The sequence below is a fragment of the Camelus bactrianus genome, chromosome 4, assembly GCF_048773025.1.
Source record: "Camelus bactrianus isolate YW-2024 breed Bactrian camel chromosome 4, ASM4877302v1, whole genome shotgun sequence".
NCBI classification, from domain to species: domain Eukaryota; kingdom Metazoa; phylum Chordata; class Mammalia; order Artiodactyla; family Camelidae; genus Camelus; species Camelus bactrianus.
Window position 1 is genome coordinate 86,814,255 of NC_133542.1, and position 18,575 is coordinate 86,832,829.

General features: G+C 45.1%; 1 protein-coding gene and 1 non-coding gene across 2 annotated transcripts in view; both read left to right on the forward strand.

The window, feature by feature from the left end:
* The window catches only part of FBP2 (fructose-bisphosphatase 2), a 25,174-nt gene extending 6,962 nt beyond the window's left edge, over nucleotides 1-18,212 (forward strand). The window contains exons 4-7 of the mRNA XM_010967447.3: nucleotides 4,108-4,248; nucleotides 6,947-7,084; nucleotides 15,428-15,547; nucleotides 17,798-18,212. Of these exons, the coding sequence (XP_010965749.1) occupies nucleotides 4,108-4,248; nucleotides 6,947-7,084; nucleotides 15,428-15,547; nucleotides 17,798-17,992 (594 nt within the window). The 3' untranslated portion in view covers nucleotides 17,993-18,212. The remainder of the gene's footprint in view (nucleotides 1-4,107; nucleotides 4,249-6,946; nucleotides 7,085-15,427; nucleotides 15,548-17,797) is intronic.
* On the forward strand, nucleotides 3,220-3,293 carry TRNAV-CAC (transfer RNA valine (anticodon CAC)). Its single transcript has one exon. It is a non-coding gene; the product is annotated as a tRNA-Val (tRNA).
* Nucleotides 18,213-18,575: the final 363 nt, after the last annotated feature.

An 18,575-nucleotide genomic window follows, 5' to 3' on the forward strand; every position in this document is an offset into this window, starting at 1 on the left:
TGTAAGGCATTTATAGCTTTCATATGTAAAAAGCTATTATAATCAACAATGAGAAGATGAATACCCTGATAGGAAAATAAACAATGACATGAAACAGGCTACTTAAAAAATAAGAACTAACAATGATCAAGAAAGATTAAAAAAATTTACTTTGTGAATTATACAAAATGGAAATTGGGGGGGTATAGCTCAGTGGTAGGGTGCGTGCTTAGCATGCATGAGGTCCTGGGTTCAATCCCCAGTACCTCCATTAAATAAATTTATAGATTAATTAATTAATTTTAAAATTTAGGGAAAAACCTAAACTTTAAGTGACAGAGATTGATTAAATTTGGGGTGCCCACGCATTATACTCTCCTAGCATGCTGGTGAAAATAGATATGCTTCAAGGCCAGTGAGGTCTATGTGTAACTCAAAGCCAGAGGCACCAAGGCGGGAGGAGGAGTTCTTTTCAAGCCCCAGCACAGGGTCCGGAAGACCAAGGAGAGGGTGTGATGCCCAATGGAGGCTGCAGGATCTCAGCTCAGAGAAAGGAGAGGCTCCAGTCTGGGAGAAGTCAGAGAACGGAACTCTGGTTACACACACAGAAAATGTGATCGTTTTGATGGTAGATGGAGGTGTGTCAGAAGCTCCAATGCAGAAGACTAAAGATTTTAATCAAAATCCTCAAACTGCCCTTGACGTCCACTTTTCTAAAGATTCTTAACAGATCATGGTGTAGCGCAGTGGTTCCCGGACTGTAGTGTGGAAAGCTGATTCTGGAAGCCCCAGAGCTCTGGATTCTGTAGGCCTGGGGCGGGGCCCAAGAATTTGCATTTCCAACAAGATCCCAGGTGAAGATGCTGCCGCTGGTCCGCTTTGAGAATCACTGCTCTAGACCTGCTTCTCAGAATCCGTGTGTGACCTGGGAATCTGGAAATAAAGCCAATTTATTGAACACATGTGCAGGTTCGATGAAAATGTAATTCATTGTGAAAGAAAAAAAAAGTATTGCTGTGGGCCACATTGGGGCAGCCAGTTGATGACAGGGTGACGCTCGGATTGGTAAAAGGATTTACCAGATATAAGTATGAGACTAGAAAAGGAGTTTATTGGCAGTACGCTGCCATAGACAACAGTCACACAGACGAGAGGTGTCTTCATGAGCCCCGAGGGCCAGTTGTTGGGGTCTTTTATAAGGTTGGGTCACAGGCTGCCTGATCGGCTTATGCACACGTCTCTGGTTGTAGGTGAGTGAGAAGTTTAGGGTCAGCGAAGGGGCGATGGGGTTTATGACTGATCAGGTGGGCTGAAACAAGCCAGCCTGAGTTATTGTGAGATTAGGCGTTACCTGGGGCTATTAGTTTGTCAGGGCAAACACGCCCAGTGGAGAATGTACTTTATCTGCTGAGGGATCGCAGGGAGACAATTGAGAGGCCAGGAATGGGGGTCGTTGGACTTTGAAGTACCACCAGTTGGCCCGACAAGTATTACAAAGAATGCAAGATTGTAGAAATAGGGAAAATATTAAAGGAAGCATGCCATTTTTATATTTATTTGTTTATTTGATTTTCATAGCCCTGGGGAAACATGAAAATGATGAAAACATTAAAGGGAATGTGCCATTTTTAAAGAAGAGTTAAGATTTGGTTTAAAAATAAAGTCGTTACAGTGTTACTAGCAGAAAGCAAACTTGGCCCCGTATTCCGTGTGGTGTGGAGAAGGACGCTGGCTTCGCATCAAAAAAGGCTTGGGTCCAGCATCAGCTTTATCACTCGCTGGTTTCAAGATGCCGCGTACCTTTCTGAGACCTCCATCCCTTCTCTTTCAAATGAGGGTTATAACGAGAGCCTCTCCGTTGTTTCACAAATAACATAACATGAAAGTACCAAAGGGGGGCAAAATTTGCCACCCCAAAAAGTGTCTCTTTGGCATGAGGATTAATTTAGGCTGATTATTTTTAAGGCCCAAAAGACTCACAAAGAATCTTTGACCTTCCCCATAATTGCCTAAAAGAATGTAGGTAGAGGACCTGTTCCAGGAACGGAGAGGTCACCATACTTAACCACAAAGTCTGTTTGTTAAAATTCCTCTCTATGTCCCACCTTCTCTGCAAGGTCCCGAAAACCTTTGTTTATCAAACATTTTCTTTTCCATCTCCGTGTGAATTGCTTTCCTCCCCCTTTGAAATCCCAAGCCCCTACCCCAAGCATTTTGTGTGTGTGTCTTTAGCCGACTATGGTATTTAAGATAAGAGCCTCAGTCATTTTTTTCTCCTGATAATCTGTGTCATGTCAATCTAATTCTTAGAGGAGCCAGAAGAGCCCAAAAGGGTAGAGGAAAGGTTCTTCCTCCCTGACAGTACTTTGAAAGATATAAAGTCCCATGTAAATACAAATTATTGTTTTACCCTTAAAAGTAATTCCTCAGGAAAGTAAATTAGCAGGGTGGACATATTCCCAACGGGTGCGTAACATTGCTCAATATTGTTGTTCTGTTTCCTATGAACCAAGTGGGTCCTCCTCATTTTAAAGGTATAACTTCCACCTCCTTCACGTTCCAATCCTCTGGAATTTTCTGCTCATCAGGAAATCTCTACGTAGTACTTCCAGACTTGTCCTTTAGCCAAAAACTGGTTGGTGTCTAGAGAGACTAAAGCATCTAACTGAATATCTGAGCTGGCTGAATGACTCAGAAGCAGCAAGGCCAGCCATTTTTAATTTATCCCGTGCTCAGTGAGCACCACAAGCTTTGGGTGTGGTGGGCTTTGGGAAGTGACTTTGGAGTCTCAACTGGTCACCTGGGTCATATTCCTTTGCCCTAGTCTGTGAAGTTGAAGCTCTCTGGGTCTTCTGATTTGAAAATAGTCGATTAAAGTCTGCCCATTCACTTTTCCTTCAGAGCTCCTCTCATGTCTGCCATCCATAAGGATGTTAAAGATACAGAACCAGAGCCCGAGTGGGCGTGCAACAGTCGCCCCCGACCCACCCCGCAAGGGTTTGCTGTGTGGTCAGAATCCCAGTGCAGGTAGAGAAAGAACTGAGCATGCCCAGTGACGGTGCCCCTGCCTCCCCTTGCCCCACCCACTTGGCTCCTTCCAGTAGAGGCGGGAAGTTTGCTCTCCAGTTTTCCAAACTCCTAAGACTTGATTCTTAGCCTTTTAGAGCACAAGGAGGTACGCAGGGAGGAGACCTTCAAGAGATACCAGGAAAAGTAGGCTATGAAGTCGAACCTCAGGGGGGAAGGGTACAGCTCAGTGGTAGAGTGTGTGCCTCACATGCATAAGGTCCTGGGTTCGATCCCCAGTACCTCCTTTAAAAGATAAATAAAAACCTAATTACCTCCTTCCTTAAAAAAATTAAATAAATAAAGCAAAAAGCATTAAAAAAAAAGAAATTTTTTTAAATCTAAAAAAAAAAAAAAGAAAAGAAATTGAATCTCAGCTGCAGCTCTGCCCCTCCATCGGGAACATTTGCTGTCCCTTCCTCAGGGTGCCTGCCTTGTCCTGTCTCTCTGGATCCCCACTGTCAGTGTTGCTAGCCAAAGAGAGAGGCTTCCTCGAGAAAATGTCCCAAATGCTGACTTGGGCCCTGGGGGTGGCGACAGGGAGGGGCGAGGCCTTCAAGAGGCAGGCATGGTGACAAGCTCCGGGCCCGGATGGCTCGGTTGACTCCAGGTCCCCTTGATGTTGGGTGAGTTATATAATCGCTCAGTCTCTGAATTCTTCATCTGATCTGTGGAGATCAAAGCCTCTACCCCAGAGGACTGTTGAGCACATAGAATGAGATACAGCACGGAATTGGAGCTCACTGATCTTGGCTGTTATGATGGTTAAGGAGTGTGGCTTATGATTTTTAAGAGGGGCTGTGATTTTCATACCTTGAGGTGCCGTTCTTGGCAGGATGGAGACAAATATGCTCAGAAAACAGGGAGGTCCAAGAACGGCCTTTGCAATGGCTCAGTTAGAACCGTTTATTAAGATGGCAACTTGTGTCCTCCGGATGCATTTGCTGCAGCTTGACATTCTGAGAACTGCACATCTTTTGTCGGTTCAGGAAGATCTGAAGCTCAGGCCTCTGGCAAAGGGTTCTCTCCAGAGCAGTAACATTTCTCTTTTTTCTTCTGCAGACCTCGGAGGACGAGCCTTCTGAGAAGGATGCCCTGCAGCCGGGTCGAAACATCGTGGCTGCGGGCTATGCGCTGTACGGAAGTGCCACCCTGGTGGCTCTTTCCACGGGGCAAGGAGTGGACCTCTTCATGCTCGACCCAGTAGGTGCCCAGTCTAGCAGCATCAGCACTGGGGACTCCACCGGCCTCTGTGCCTTAATTCCTGTCCCCTGGGGTAATTTCTTGGTCATTCCTAATACTTGCTTTGGGGGCCAGAAAGTCTAGTTTGGGGATCCAACAGCATCATCTAAAAACATTTAAGGACCTCTGTCCAAGCGAGGGCACTTGAGGGGTCCCTGTCCAAGCGAGGGCACTTGAGGGGTCCTGCAGGATCAGCCATATCAACCGAGGCAATCCAGGGTGGATAAACAAGTGCATGACATTATTTAGACAACAGCTGTGTGTCTCTCTGGGTCTTTGCTGATGAGCAGAAGAGAAAAGGATCCTGGCTGAAATAAGTGAAGGATGTTACTGCGTTAATGGGAAAGACCCAGGCCAGGGGGCAGGGCCAGGCTGGTCTGGACACCGTCTCTGATGCGGTGTCTCTTGCTCAGGTTTCAAACGCCAGGGAGGAGCATTTAATTTGCCAAGCCGACTCAAGTGCCTGACCTTGGGCTAGACACCCAGCTCAGAGCCATTCTAGACTGGCATCCAATGAGAAGAGTTAATTATTCAAAGGAAGTGAGGGTGCTCTTAGGAAGTGGAACTCCATGCTGGGCTGCTCTGAAGCAACAAACGTGCAGAGCCGGTTTTAAAGCTCATGATCCTGAGACCATCAAGAACTTGCCGGTAACAAAAAGAAGTCGGGTTTACTCAGCGAGGGAGAGCGCCCTCTGGAGGAAGCGTGAGGCTTCGTGCTGAATGGGAGCTGGCCTGGGCGTATGTATAGCATGTGGGCTGGATGATCCTAAGGAGGATTTGAGAAACAGAGGGTCAGTTCTGGATTGGGTGTTGTCCAGAAGTGGGCACAATTAACGATTGTGTATCTCAGTTTTATCTAGGAGGTGGGAAGATTAAAGTTGAGGGTAGAGATTCACTGGTAAGAGGCAGTCATCACTCATGGGCAAAAGAAGAAAGGAATGCTTAGATTTTTGTTTTGTTTTGCTTTTGTTTTTGTTTTAGGGGGTTTGCTTTGTTATTTTTACAGCTGAGTATCCTTGTTACTGTCATTTCAGACACAATCAGCGTGGCCTTGTCTCTTTATGGGAGTGTTGTCAACATTTATTAAGAACCTTCTTGCTGTGAGCTGTCACCTTGGGGGATTTTTACTTTCTCAGTCTTCAAAGTTTAACGAAACCTGATTTGACTCCCAGGCCCTGATTTCCTTCCTGGTGACGTAGAGAGACACCCAGGCTTTCTACATGAAGCTGCAGCCAGCCGATGGCATCCGCAGGGAAGGTGCCACCGACACTCAGATGCAGTGGTACCTGCGGGGTGTCCTGCACAGAGTGGCCACGGTGGCTGCAGGGAGACTGGGCACACTTTTGTTAATAATTCTGAGGATTTAAAAGAAAACTTTATCAACTATTCCTCAGGATGAGTGAATACAGTTTCTGAACGAAGGGCTTTCCTCTTTGCCCCACGTAGGAGCAGCTGGGATGCAAGGAACTCTGAACGGTTTCCATGACTGAGTCACTAAGATAAACACAATGACTGGACCACAGATCAGTGGTCGAACTGCATCCCCACCTTATGGCAAATCCCCTCTGTGTAACTTCCTCTCGCTGATGGCCCAAATCTTCCTGGAAACTCTAGGAATTAACCCGGGATGAGAACTTGGGGGAGAAATACAGCCAGGTTCCTTATAAATGAGTAGCCACACTCAGTGCAAGTGACAAAGGAAACTGCCGCTCTTTTTCCTTTGAATTATTTTATCTCCTGTTGTATTACTGCTTGAGCTGCCTGTGCTGGCTCCATGTTGTCCCTGCCCTTTCTTTTTCTTTCTTTTTTTTTTTTAATTGATAACAAACTTTATTTTTGGAACAGTTTTAGGTTTACAGAAAAATTGCAAAGATACTGTAGCATCTCCATAAACCTTAGTTTCCTATTATTAACATCTTGCATTACTGTGGTACATGTATCATAGCTAACGAGCCAATGTTCAGGCGTTATTATTAACTGAAGTTCATACTTTATTCAGTTATCTTCATTTTGTGTGTGTGTGTGTGTGTTTACTAGTAGAACATTTAAAGTCAACTGTACTTCAATTAAAAAGCAACCAACCAACCAAACAACTCATTTAAAATATGGGCAGAAGAACTAAACATTTTTCCAAGAGAGTAAATGCAGGTGGCCAACAGGAACGTGGAAAGTTGCTCAACATCACTAATATCAGGGAAATGCAAATCAGAATCACAATGAGCTATCATCTCACACCTGTCAGCATGGCCATCATCAAAAAGAACACAAATAACAAATGTTGGCAAGGATGTGGAGAAAAGGGAACCCTTGTGCACTGTTGGTGGGAATGCAAATAGGTGCAGCCACCATGGAAAATAATATGGAGGTTTCTCAAAAACCCAAAACGCAACCACCACATGGCCCAGCAGATCCGTTCCTGGGCACATATCCTAGAAAAACAAAACATTCATTCAAAAAGGTACATACAACCCGCTATTAAACGTTGTCCCTGTCCTTCCTATAACTCCTAAAACCATCCCGGGCCGGGCTGCAGGAGGACCTGGCCAACCCCTGGGGGCTCCTCCAGCGTCTTCCGTGGTTCTCCGATGGTTGGGGTGTGTGCTGTTGGCTCGTTTCCAGGGGTCTCTCTTCCTCCCGGTGTTTCTCTTCACCTTTCTAGGCTCTTGGTGAATTTATCCTGGTGGAAAAAGATGTGAAGATTAAAAAGAAAGGAAAGATTTACAGCCTCAATGAGGGCTACGCCAAGTATTTTGACGCCGCCACCACAGAATATGTGCAGAAAAAGAAGTTTCCTGAGGTGAGTGAAGGAAGCCGAAGGCAGGAGCAGGGGGAATGCTGTCCCAATGGGCTCCTGCTGCGGGGACGGCTGCGGGGGCCTGGCGTAAAGGCGTGGGTCTCCCTGTCTATGGCTTTGCCCCTTATGACAATGGCAGACCCTTTCATTAGCAATTGGTATCTTTCATACTTGAAATTTATCTCCTAAGGACCATACTCCCCAGTTGAGTTTTTCCGGAAGAAATTGTTAATGGAGAAGGCAGGGACCCATTTTTCAAAATCCAGAGTTTCAGGCCAGTGCCTCTGTGCTGTCACTTTTTTTGCTGAGTGACCACCTGTGTAGATTCTGGTCACTCAGTCATGTTTAGGCGGAAAGTCTCGTTCATACGCTCTAATATCGGCGCCTGGTGTTCACTCCAAGTTTTAGGAAAGTCTTTAGCTCTCAATGTGATCACCGAGTCCTGGACTTCATGTGGCTGTTAATACAGACCAAACAATCCAGTCGGTATGTCTGCCAAACAAAGAGCGCTTTTAAGACAAGTGTGGGAACAGAGTCAAAGCATTTCCAGGTCAAGAGTGTGAAGTCCGACCTGCAGTGGACGTGGGTGGAAGGGCAGTGGTGGGGTGAGCCAGCCTGGCTGTCCCTGGACGCTCATCATGAGCTCTTGGGGGAAAGCGGCCAGGAGTCCACAGGACCAGGGCGCTCAGTCAGCAGGATGCTGGGACCCGTCTCTGCTGCTGCGAACGGAAGCTTTAGGGAGTTTTCTTCTGTCTTTCTTCTGTTTGTTTTTTAAGCAAAATTCTTAGAAGTGCAGTTTCCTGCCTCTCTCCTTTGCCGTCATGCACAAACCCGTTAAATGTTAATAACAGGATATGAATTGTGAGGTTGATAAAGTCAAAATTATTTGCAAGTTCCCAATCTTGGAGCTGATTTCACAGCAGTTCCCATTCGAAGCTAAAAAGTGCCCCCTCCAGAACCCAGAAAGGAAGACATTTATTTTACCACTGAAAAACCAAACTCCTGTGCCAAACACATGACGGACGTTTTTAAGGGAGAAGTAGCAAACCGAGAGAAAAGTAATCACTGCACATACGACTGACAACAGGTAACCAGTCTTTCTACCCAAGGACATATATACAAGCGTGAACCCCCAAACAGAAAACCAGGCCAGGAACGGATCTTAAGGAACTGATAGGTCAAATTAAAAAAAAAGGAGAGAAATGAACAAGGATATGTGGCTGCAGCATTGTTTATAACAACAAGGGAACAAGTGACACATTCGTCAGGAAGGGTTGGTTAATATACTGTGAGGCAACTACGATATTCGAGTGAAATCTTGTTCCATCCATTAGAACGGTAAGTCCTTCTCTGTATATTGGCGGGGAAGCATCCACAAAATATACAGTGAAAGAGAGAGAGTGCAGAACGAAAATAGTCTCATATATAAAAACATGTCTATGTGAATGTATTTTTTGCACACATATATATAGTATGTATATATCCGTCAAATGTCTTTAAAAATATAGCATCTTGTTAATAGTGGTTTCTGGAAGTTGAGGTCAGAGGGCTCTCCACTTTCTCGTCTCGTGTGAATGTGTGCAATGATCACGTGTTACTGAAGCCAGGGCTTCCCAATTCTCCTCATAGGAATTCTTACAAAGCCCTTGTCGTTTGAAGAGGCAGTGGAAGAGCATGCAATCAAGAAGCTGTAGAGGGAAAGAAATACAGCAAATAGTTCATTAGTAAAAATCGTATATTCTTGGTCTGGATTTTACGGTGTTTAGTATATGTTAGTCAGCTTTTAGAAATTTGTAATATGTGGTGATTTCTTCTTCCATTTAAAAGAAATATTTACTTTTGCACCTAAAAAAAAGGAAAGGAGATAGATCATTCTGTTTTGAAAAAGAAGTCTCCTTGCTCTCCTGTAGTTTTGCCCTCAGAAGCTCTCCAGGGTGAGCGGGACCTGCTGCTCCCGCTTCTGAGCCTCCTGGAGGCCCTCTGCTTCCCTGCAGGACCTCCGCGTTCGGTGGCCACTCTCCCACCTGCCACAACCCCCGGGAGATGGGAGGTGACTCGGGCACTTCTCTTTCCCTGCCGCCATTGTGGGAAGAGCCGTCCTCCTCTGCCATCTCTGTCCCCTGACAGCAGCAGCCGCCCCTCCCCCTGCCGGCACCCTTCTACTGGGTCAGGGTGAGAGCAGCTAGTGTTCAACGTGTCAGGCACTGTTCCAGGTTCCTTCCGTGTACTAACTCATTCAGTTCTCCGATAGACCTACAAGACAAGTGTTAATGCCATAATCCCCATCTTACAGATGAGGAAACTGAGGCCCAGAACGATCAAGTTAACTTATCTAAGGCGACCCTATTAATAACTGATCGAGGCAGGATTAAAATCTAGGCCATCTGGATCCAGAGCCCAGAGCTGCTGTGTGACCCGTTCGTGGGTGATGCGATCAGTGCAAGGAGTTGTGGCCAGCGTTTATTTTTTAGATGAACAGAACAATGTGCAGTTTTCTGTACAGGAACCATCCCACAATAAAGGTGCTTAAAAAAATAAAAAAGAGCAGAACAGAATGGAATGAATAGAATAAAATAGAAATTAGTAAATGAAAGAATCATTTTTGCAAAATTCTTGTTTTATTTCAGTCATGTGTGTGTGTTTTGAGTGCACAAATGCATTTCTTTTTTTATTTTAAAGTTGAGAATTATGTTTTATTCGAGGACATTCCTGAGAGCTATAGCCCAGGAAGGCAGCCTCTCAGAGAGCCCTGAGGAACTGTTCCAAAGAAGTAAGAGGCGAGCTAGGATTTTTTGCTGGGGGGGAAGAAACACCTAACCTTGTATTCAATATCAGAAGATTACAGTTAATCACACACAGAAAAACGGACATCTCAAGTTAACGACTTTAGGGACTTTTTTTTTTTTTTTTTTTTACATTTTTTTTAGTCTGGGTTCATTCAAAGCATTCCTTGGATACGCATCTTACCTCTGGAGGGCCGGGACTCTGTTTTCCTCCATCCTGAATTTCCTGAGGGCCCAGCATGTTACAGGGAAGCTGCGGTGGCTGACGGCTTGATAGCAGGCAACACTCTTCTTTTAGTGAAATGGCAGGTGACATTTTTTTCTGTCTACACATGCGCGGAATCAGATGTTACCAGACAGCCTTAAGGAACTAAGGTTGACTTATGGAGCCATAAAGCCCGTTGGAAAAAACAACCTAGTACCTTACTTACAGGGTTGCCAGCAGCCTTGCCGGGTGAGGAAGGGACGTCACCGCCTGGCAGGCGCAAGAACCTTGGGGTACTCTGGGGACCTCAAAAAGAGAGGCACTCACCCCACTCTATAGGTACTGGAAGCGAATCAGATGGCAAGTCTTTGGCGTGGCTTTGTGGTCTTGAGAGGCATTTTAAAGTTCAGTGTGGAGATTTTTTATGAAAGTTCCAGCGAAGCAGATTTAAGAGAACCTGTGTGGTCAATTGCTGTTCGTGCTGGACTTACGTAAACAATCAGGCCAACTTTAATAAAACTAAGCTTATTTCACAATCGAATTAGTCTTCATTTGGCTACCTTTAGTTGAAATGAGGGTGATTTTAGAGGAAAAAGTTGTTTCAGTATAAACTGTAGTTGCGTTTCCATGTTTAAGAAGTTTGAAAAACACTATGTTATGTGGCTCCTTCCTGACCTCATCAAAGCTACGAAATGTGACTCTCAGATCTTTCTCTTCTCTGACTTCTGCCAACATCTGGATGATTTCAAGGAGCACGAGTCCATTCAATAGCTTAACCCTAGATATAGTCATCTCCATTTCAACCCATCTAGCTGGTCCCATAGCTAAATCCTAGGTTGTGGGTCTTAGGAATTGCCACACTCATGAAACTGTAAATGCTCATGTTTATTCCTCAAACGGCCCCCCATTCTTCCATATTTCTTATGCCATATCTATGTCCATTTAGGCTGCGATAATGGACTAGCATAGACCGGCAGCTTTTAAACAACAGAAGTTTATTTCTCATGGTCTGGAGGCTGGAAGTCCAAGTTGAGGGTGCCGGCAGATTTGGTGTCTAGTGAGGGCCCACTTCCTGGGATATCTTTACACTGAAACCTCACAAGGTAGAAGGGGTAAGGGAACTCTCTGAGGCTTTTTTTTAATAAGAGCAGTAATCCCATTCATGAGGACACCACCCTCATGACCTAACCCTGCCCAGAGGTCCTACCTTCTAATGCCATCACATTAAAGTTAGGCTATTTCAGTGTATGAATTTGGGGGAGGGGGGCACAAACACTCAATCTGTGACACACTGCCATGTCCCCAGCTTTGATTTGGAGCTCACAGTTCCCTTGACTCTTCCTCTTAGTCCCTGCGTGTTGTCCGTGTCCTCTTGTCCCTGTCCTTTGTTCCTCTCCTGACCCCACTGACCACCCCAACAGCCTAGATCTGATGGTTGATGGCACCAGCTTCTCCTCCACCTGCATCCTCTGCTCCCTCGCCTCCTGATCCTTCTACATTCCCCTCACCTGAGTCACTCTCCAGTTGACCCTCTACTCTGATACACACGTGGAGGAGTCTAACCAAGCAAATGGTGGCACTGCAAATGCAGTCACTATTTTTACTGGCCTGTTAGTGCCCCTCGGCATCTGGTATTTGACCTTGGTCCTACCTAATGGGAAAACAGACTCCCCCAGCTCTCCCTCCCACATCTCCAAACACACGACATCTTTCTTTTTAAAAATGACCTCCAATTCAAGGTTCATCCTCTTACCTGTGCTCTCAGCCCCACTTCTTCATCCTTGCTCCATCTTCCTTCTCCTGTGTCTTCATTCTTGCTCTCTATTGGTTATTTTCCTTTCAGCCTATGAAAATACATTTTTTTTCATCTTGAAACTCGCCCTCCCACCTCATCTGAAAGCTGCCATCCAGTGCCCATTCCCTGTCCATCACACTGCACTGAGCACACACACACATAGACACAGGGTTCATTCTGTCTCCATTTCCTCTTTTCCCAGTCCTTCCTCAGCCCTCTGAAAATGGGCCTTTGCTCCTATGACACCATGGGAACTGTTCTTGTCTAGTCCACTGAAATTTTTCTGTCTCTTACCGAGCCCAAACTCGCTCTGCTTGCTGCACAACAGGCCAATAAATCGGGAGATGAGGTGTTGGGCAAGGAATAATGACGTTATTTGGAGAGCCGACAGACCAAGAAGATGGCAGATTAATGTCCTGTAGGACCATCTTCCCCAAGTCAAAATTCAGGCTCAATTTCTACTAAAAAGGGGGAGGGGACGTGGCTGAGTGTTGTGAGCTGCTTCGTGTTGAAATCCTTTGTTCTTGCAGCTGTCCATGTAGGTCTGGTCACAATGCTCTTGTAAACCTCCAACAAGACAAATGTTATTCTCTGTTCTGCAACATTTTATCTCTATATGAATAGGAAGGAGTTATACCCTTAATGGTCAGAGCCTTGAGAATGGGCTGTCCTGTCTATTTCAGGCTCTCGGCAACATTCTTTTATAAAAGTTGCAGAACCGGCATGAGTCAGCACAGGAAACAGAGCCCAGGGTCAGAGCTACAGGAACAGATCTCATATGAAGTTCTTCCCTAGTCCGTGTCTATGTAGCATTCATTCAGTCTGCGCGTTCGAAATTACTGACCCCCATCACTGCCACTGTCTTGAATCTTTCTTCTTCTCTGACATCTGTTTTTATACCTCCAATCTCAGTCACCTTTCTTCATTGTTAGTTGCCTGCTATTAAGATTCCTTTAAAAGTTTGAAATGTAGTTTAGTTTTGGAAAGAAAGGGAAGAAACTGTGTGAATCGAATTGACCAATTAAAAGTTAATTCTTCTCAATAAAAAATACCGTAAAAAAATTTTTTTGGACTAGATAAACTGATTCTAAAGTTTATATGAAAAAATGAACAAACAAGAATAGTCAGTGGAAGAAAATCTTAAAAAGGTGAACGTAGTGTTGCTACCAGATATGAAAATATATTATAAAGCCTCAATAATTAACAACATCACAGTCTTGGTACACAAATAGTGCAGTGGATCAGAAGTCTGGAACCAAATACATACATGAGAATTTTCTTGATGATCAGGAGAGAGCCAAACCAATGGGATAAGGATGGACTACTCTCAAATTTTTAACATCCCTTCCCCGTATTTTCTATCTCATCCTGCCCTTTTGTCTCCTTTCCTTGGCTTACAAATACACTTACGTGCCTCTCATGAACAGTCAGGAAACAAGCAACCCTCCCTTCTCCCCTGTATCACCGTAGTTAACCGCTTTCTCCTACACTCAGCCACGTTCTCTTGAATGAATTGTTTTTACACACTATCTCTACTTCTTCCTCTTGAAAAAGTATTTTAAAAACCTCTGGGTAGGGGGAGGGTGTAGCTCAGTGGTAGATTGTATGTTTAGCATGCGTGAGGTCCTGGATTCAATCCCCAGTACCTCTGGTAATAAATAAACAAATAAGCCTAATTACCCACCCCCTCAAAAAAAAAAGGTTAATGATTTTTTTTTTTAAAACTCCCCAATTTCCCCTCCCCCCAGTAACCACATTCTGCTTTGTGTGTGTCTGTTTGACTTCTTAGATACTCTGTATGAGTGGGCTCATGTAATATTTGTCTTTTTTGTGATCGGCTTGTTTCACTTAGCACCCTGTCCTCAAAGTTCATCCATGTTGTAGCAAGTAACAGAATTTCCTTCTTTCTAAAGTCTGAATAATATTCCACTGTGTGTATATACCACCTGTCAGTGGACACTTAAGTTGCTTCCACTTGTTGGCTATTGTGAATTATGCTGCGATGAACATGGGTGTGCAGGTCTCTCTTTGAGATTCTGCTTCCAGTTCTTTTGGATGAATACCCAGAAGTGAGAAGGATGTTTCCATTTTTCAAAAGTTTTTCTTTCCTTTCGTTTCCTCTTTAACCCTCTTTGCTCCACCGTCTGCCCTTTATAATAATCCACTCTGGAAGTGTGGCCAAATCCAACGGTCATGTTTCCACCTTATCTTTCCTGACCTCTCCGTGGCATTTCAAGCTGTTTACTGCTTCCTTCATGAAACTTTGTCTTCCTTGGCCTTGGGTCTGGTTTTCCATCCACCTGGCCTGCTGTTTTTTGTTTTTTGTTTTTCTCTTGACCCATGTTGCCTCTACCCTCATACTCATCCCCAACAAGATTCGGGGGGTGAGCTGAGAGGGTTACTTCTTTCTTATGCCCATGTCTAACCATTCACTGGGTGTTACCAACTCTATTTCCTAAATATCTCTTGAGGAAGTCCTTTTCCCTCATCCCTGCAGCCATTGGTCTAATTCAGATCTCCATTCTCTTATCTACTGAGGAATCTCTTAACTGCCTCTAAAGGTGTTTTTATACACTTAACATCATTGTGGGAATAAAATATGGGAGGCGTGCAAAATCTCCCATGCAATTTTTAAGGTAACAACCTGAGTAGTGCTTTTGAAAAATCTCACGTAAATCCAATTCAGTAAGTATTTTTCCAGGACCTATTTTATGTCTCCCACCAGGCTGGGCCCAAGGAATGCCAACATCAATCAGATAATCTTTCCCCCAAGGACATCACAAACTGATGGAGGGCCTGGCATATAGATGCTTATAAACATCAGTGCACTGTATTACAGCTGACGCCACACAGAACATTGGAGAGCTGCCCTGAGAAATGTCTGTGTTTCCTTGCACTGTCAGAGAATTATTTGATTAGACAAAGAAATCTCAGGTGGGTCACTGGGCAAAAAGCAAACCTGCCCAAAGGAGTGCTTTAATCAGATCGTCGTGCCTTACCTGACATGCCCTACTTTGAGGAAAATCATGAGTTGTGACTTATTTCTCTCTGGACAAATATCCTTTTCATCACATGACTAATGAAAGTAAGGTTTAACGAGTCGGTTGTTTTATTTCTTTGAATGATTTCTAAAGCCGTTCAGAAGAATTTGGCCGGTGGATAAACACTGCTTACACTGGGGGCAAATACCATTATTCAAGGAGGTCTGGTGTTCAGAAAGCTGAAAAGTGCTCTGAGCTGTGGGAGCCATGCCTCGAGGAGCTTTGAGCAGGTGCCAATCAGCTGTTGTCTGTCTTTACTTCCTTTTTTCCTCTTTGGTAGCTGCTCAATACTGTCTCTCACTCTAAGTGGTCCTGCGTTTAATGAGGCCAGTCGCTGGTTGAGGTCCAGAGGCTCCTAATGAGTGCAACGCCCAGTTATGCAATGTTTTCAGTTCTAAGCTAGTGGGGGGAGGAAGAAGTCCTGGAATGCAGCGGCCCCACCGGCTGCACGTGGGACCTGAAGCCGGTGCCCGCCAATTGCTGAACTCACTGCATCTTGTCTCTCCCCTCTCTGCCTCCTAGGACGGCAGCGCTCCCTACGCGGCCAGGTACGTGGGCTCCATGGTGGCCGATGTGCACCGCACCCTGGTCTACGGCGGGATCTTCCTGTACCCCGCCAACCAGAAGAGTCCGAAGGGCAAGGTAATCCTCCTTGATCTGCTGGCTGAGTCCACTCAGAGAGCCGGTCAGAGCGCCTTTTCTCTTCACAGCTCATTTTTTGGGCTACTGCCCTGACCTTGGCATGTCTGAGTGGGCAGGGGGAAGACAAACGAGGTTGCTGTCCTCTGAGTGAATTCTGAGGCTGTGATGAAGGCCTGGAGAAGCAGGCTGGCGCTGTTGTTATTGGTGACTGTCACCGGCCTTCACTTCCGCGGGCCTCATGCTTGTTACTCATTCCGAGTCAGCCGTGTTCATCTCCCCCTTTCCACCTGTTGGGTCTGTCTTTTAGCTTCGGCACCAACTCTGATTTTGGATCAGAGATGCTTCTGAGAATCTAACGAAACTTACAGACTCACTTCCCAGAAGAAAATGACACATAAACATACGCATTACACATGTTTTCAGGGGTTGATGATGACCTGAGGTCTCCCCAAGAATTCCCTAGAGTGTTCTCGAAGTCCAGACTAAGAATTTCTGCTCAGATCTCATTCAGTATTTCTGAAAATGTAGCTCTTGGAAGATCTCTCTGCAACTGTAGGACACAAAACCAAAAATTCTTGTATTATCAGCTGGGGATGCTATGATCCTAATGCGTCTAACTTGAGCAGACCCTGCCACCGAAGGCTGTCTGGTTTTCAGCCAGTCACAGAAATCTAGGTGAGAAGACAAATCAGGACAAAGATCTGTATTCTCTGATGCACCAGCAACTAGCCGCACGCATGTATGTCTCTCAGCCTGGGGGTTTTGAATTACAGGAATGCCAGATTCAAAGCCACGATAGGGAATCGGACATCGCACAGGAGACCAGAGAGCAGATTTTTAACATGAGGATTGGGGTATCAGGCAGTTCTCTTCCTGTGAGTGTTTGGCGCATGTATATTAGTCTGTTGAACTAAGAATCACAGAAAAGTCTGCACGGGAGGTGCTGGAGGGAAGAAAAGTGTTACGAAGCATTAAGTGAGATCAAACAGAAGATGTGGAGATTCTTAAATGGAACCACTCTTGCCACCTACTCAGTTCCAACAGGCAGAACATTAAGACTAATTATTACTAATTATTAAAATTATTTAAAATGAGTCAGAAGGTATCCACACATAGTTACAGAAACATTTCCACAAGCATGTGTAATTGCATGCACAGATCCATTTATATTCATAGCACCATAACCACCATCCATATTGAAAGCACTGGTTTCTTTTTCCTTTTTTAAGTACTTTTAATTAAGGTGTGTACTTTTTTTTTTTAAGATATAATGTTCCACTTTTTTTTTTTAATGGAGGTACTAGGAATTGAACCTAGGACCTTGTGTGTGCTAAGCACGCACTCTACCACTGAGCTATTCCCTCCCTCCACAATGGTTTCTGATCTGCATGTTTTAGCTCTCATGGTCTCTGTGACCATATTTCTGTGTGTGTGTGTGTGTGTGTGTGTTGGGGGTGAGGTGTGTATCCTCTTCTTGTCTCTGTAGAGTGATATAGATTTTAATTTCGGGAGCGGGGTTGAGGGAGCAGAGAGATCGCATGGCCTGCAGGCCAAGGCACCATGAATGTCTGGGCATTGTGTTTTAAGATGAGTTGACTACAATGATGGCATCTTAAGGTCAGAGCAAACCTTGGCTCCAAGACAAGCTTTATGCAAGAAAGCTGTGTGTGTGTGTGTGTGTGTGTGTGTATTTAATTTATTTAAACTATCAGAATCAGTCTGCCTCACTGCTGAACCAACAAGAAATGAGTACCTAAGGGGGTAGGGTATAGATCAAGTGGCGGAGCACATGCTTAGCATGCATGAAGTCCTGGGTTCAATCCCCAGTACCTCCATTAAAATAAATAAAATAAATAAACCTAATTACCTCCCCCCCCCCCGACGACAACAACAACAAAAAAGACTGAACAGAAGAAATGAGTACCTAGGTTTCATACTCCTAAATGAAGAGGCACGTCTCTCATAAGCACAAAGGTCACGAGACAGGTAGACACTGATCGGAGGTGCCCCCGAAGGCATATGTGATGAGCTATCAGCTGATGCACCCAGCCTCCCGGAGGGTCCAGGTCTCAGGAACCTGCCGGAGGGTCCAGGTCTCAGGCAGCCGCCTCCGCTGAGATGCGCAAATGTTCTCAGGCATCTCAGCGAGACAGAAGTTCAACAGTTGGAATTACTCGTGGAACTTTAGGGGCATGGCTCGGGAGTTCTGGCCCCTGGCAACCCTTGTCCCCTGACTCTGTTTCCCCGCAGCTGCGGCTCCTGTACGAGTGCAATCCCGTGGCCTACATCATCGAGCAGGCTGGAGGCTTGGCCACCACCGGCACCCAGCCCGTGCTCGACGTGAAGCCGGAGGCCATTCACCAGCGAGTCCCCCTCATCCTGGGGTCCCCGGATGACGTGCAGGAATATCTCACCTGTGTCCAGAAGAACCAGGCAGGCAGGTAGTGAGTCTGAGCCCGCCAGCCCTCTTCTCTTTGTCCTGTACCTTGTTAAGGACCCTAAGTGAACGATAAGTGGAAACTGTTGGTGAGAAACAGAAGGAAAATTCACCGAATCACGGCCGGAAGAGCAGCAGCAAACTGCTCTCCGCGGGCGAGGAAGCCAGAGGGGAGCCTGCGGTCAGTGCAAAGGGCTAAAAATAAAACCCGCATGTGAAAAGAACAACTTTGATTTGTCTTCTGTCATGAATAGGGGCGAGGAGTGTTGTAATTCTAAGTCTATCTGCCCAAGTGATCAGCAGCTATCTGGATGTGGGCCGAAAGTACAGAGAGCACTTAAGAATTTGTCTTGGTTGGCTTAAAATTTGAACCTAGTGTCTCAATCCTATAGTGGTTAATTTCCTAACTTACAAAATAGATACGTGTATTTAATACACATTTTTATATATGTGTATATTTTGCATATTTAAATAGCAGGCTTAATTTCATAGACGTTTTGGTCTTATTGCCAATAGGTTTTGAATTAGAAATCTTATGGCCATTAAATTCTTTACTCTCTGGCTTCACTTTCATGGAATGAAATCTAATCA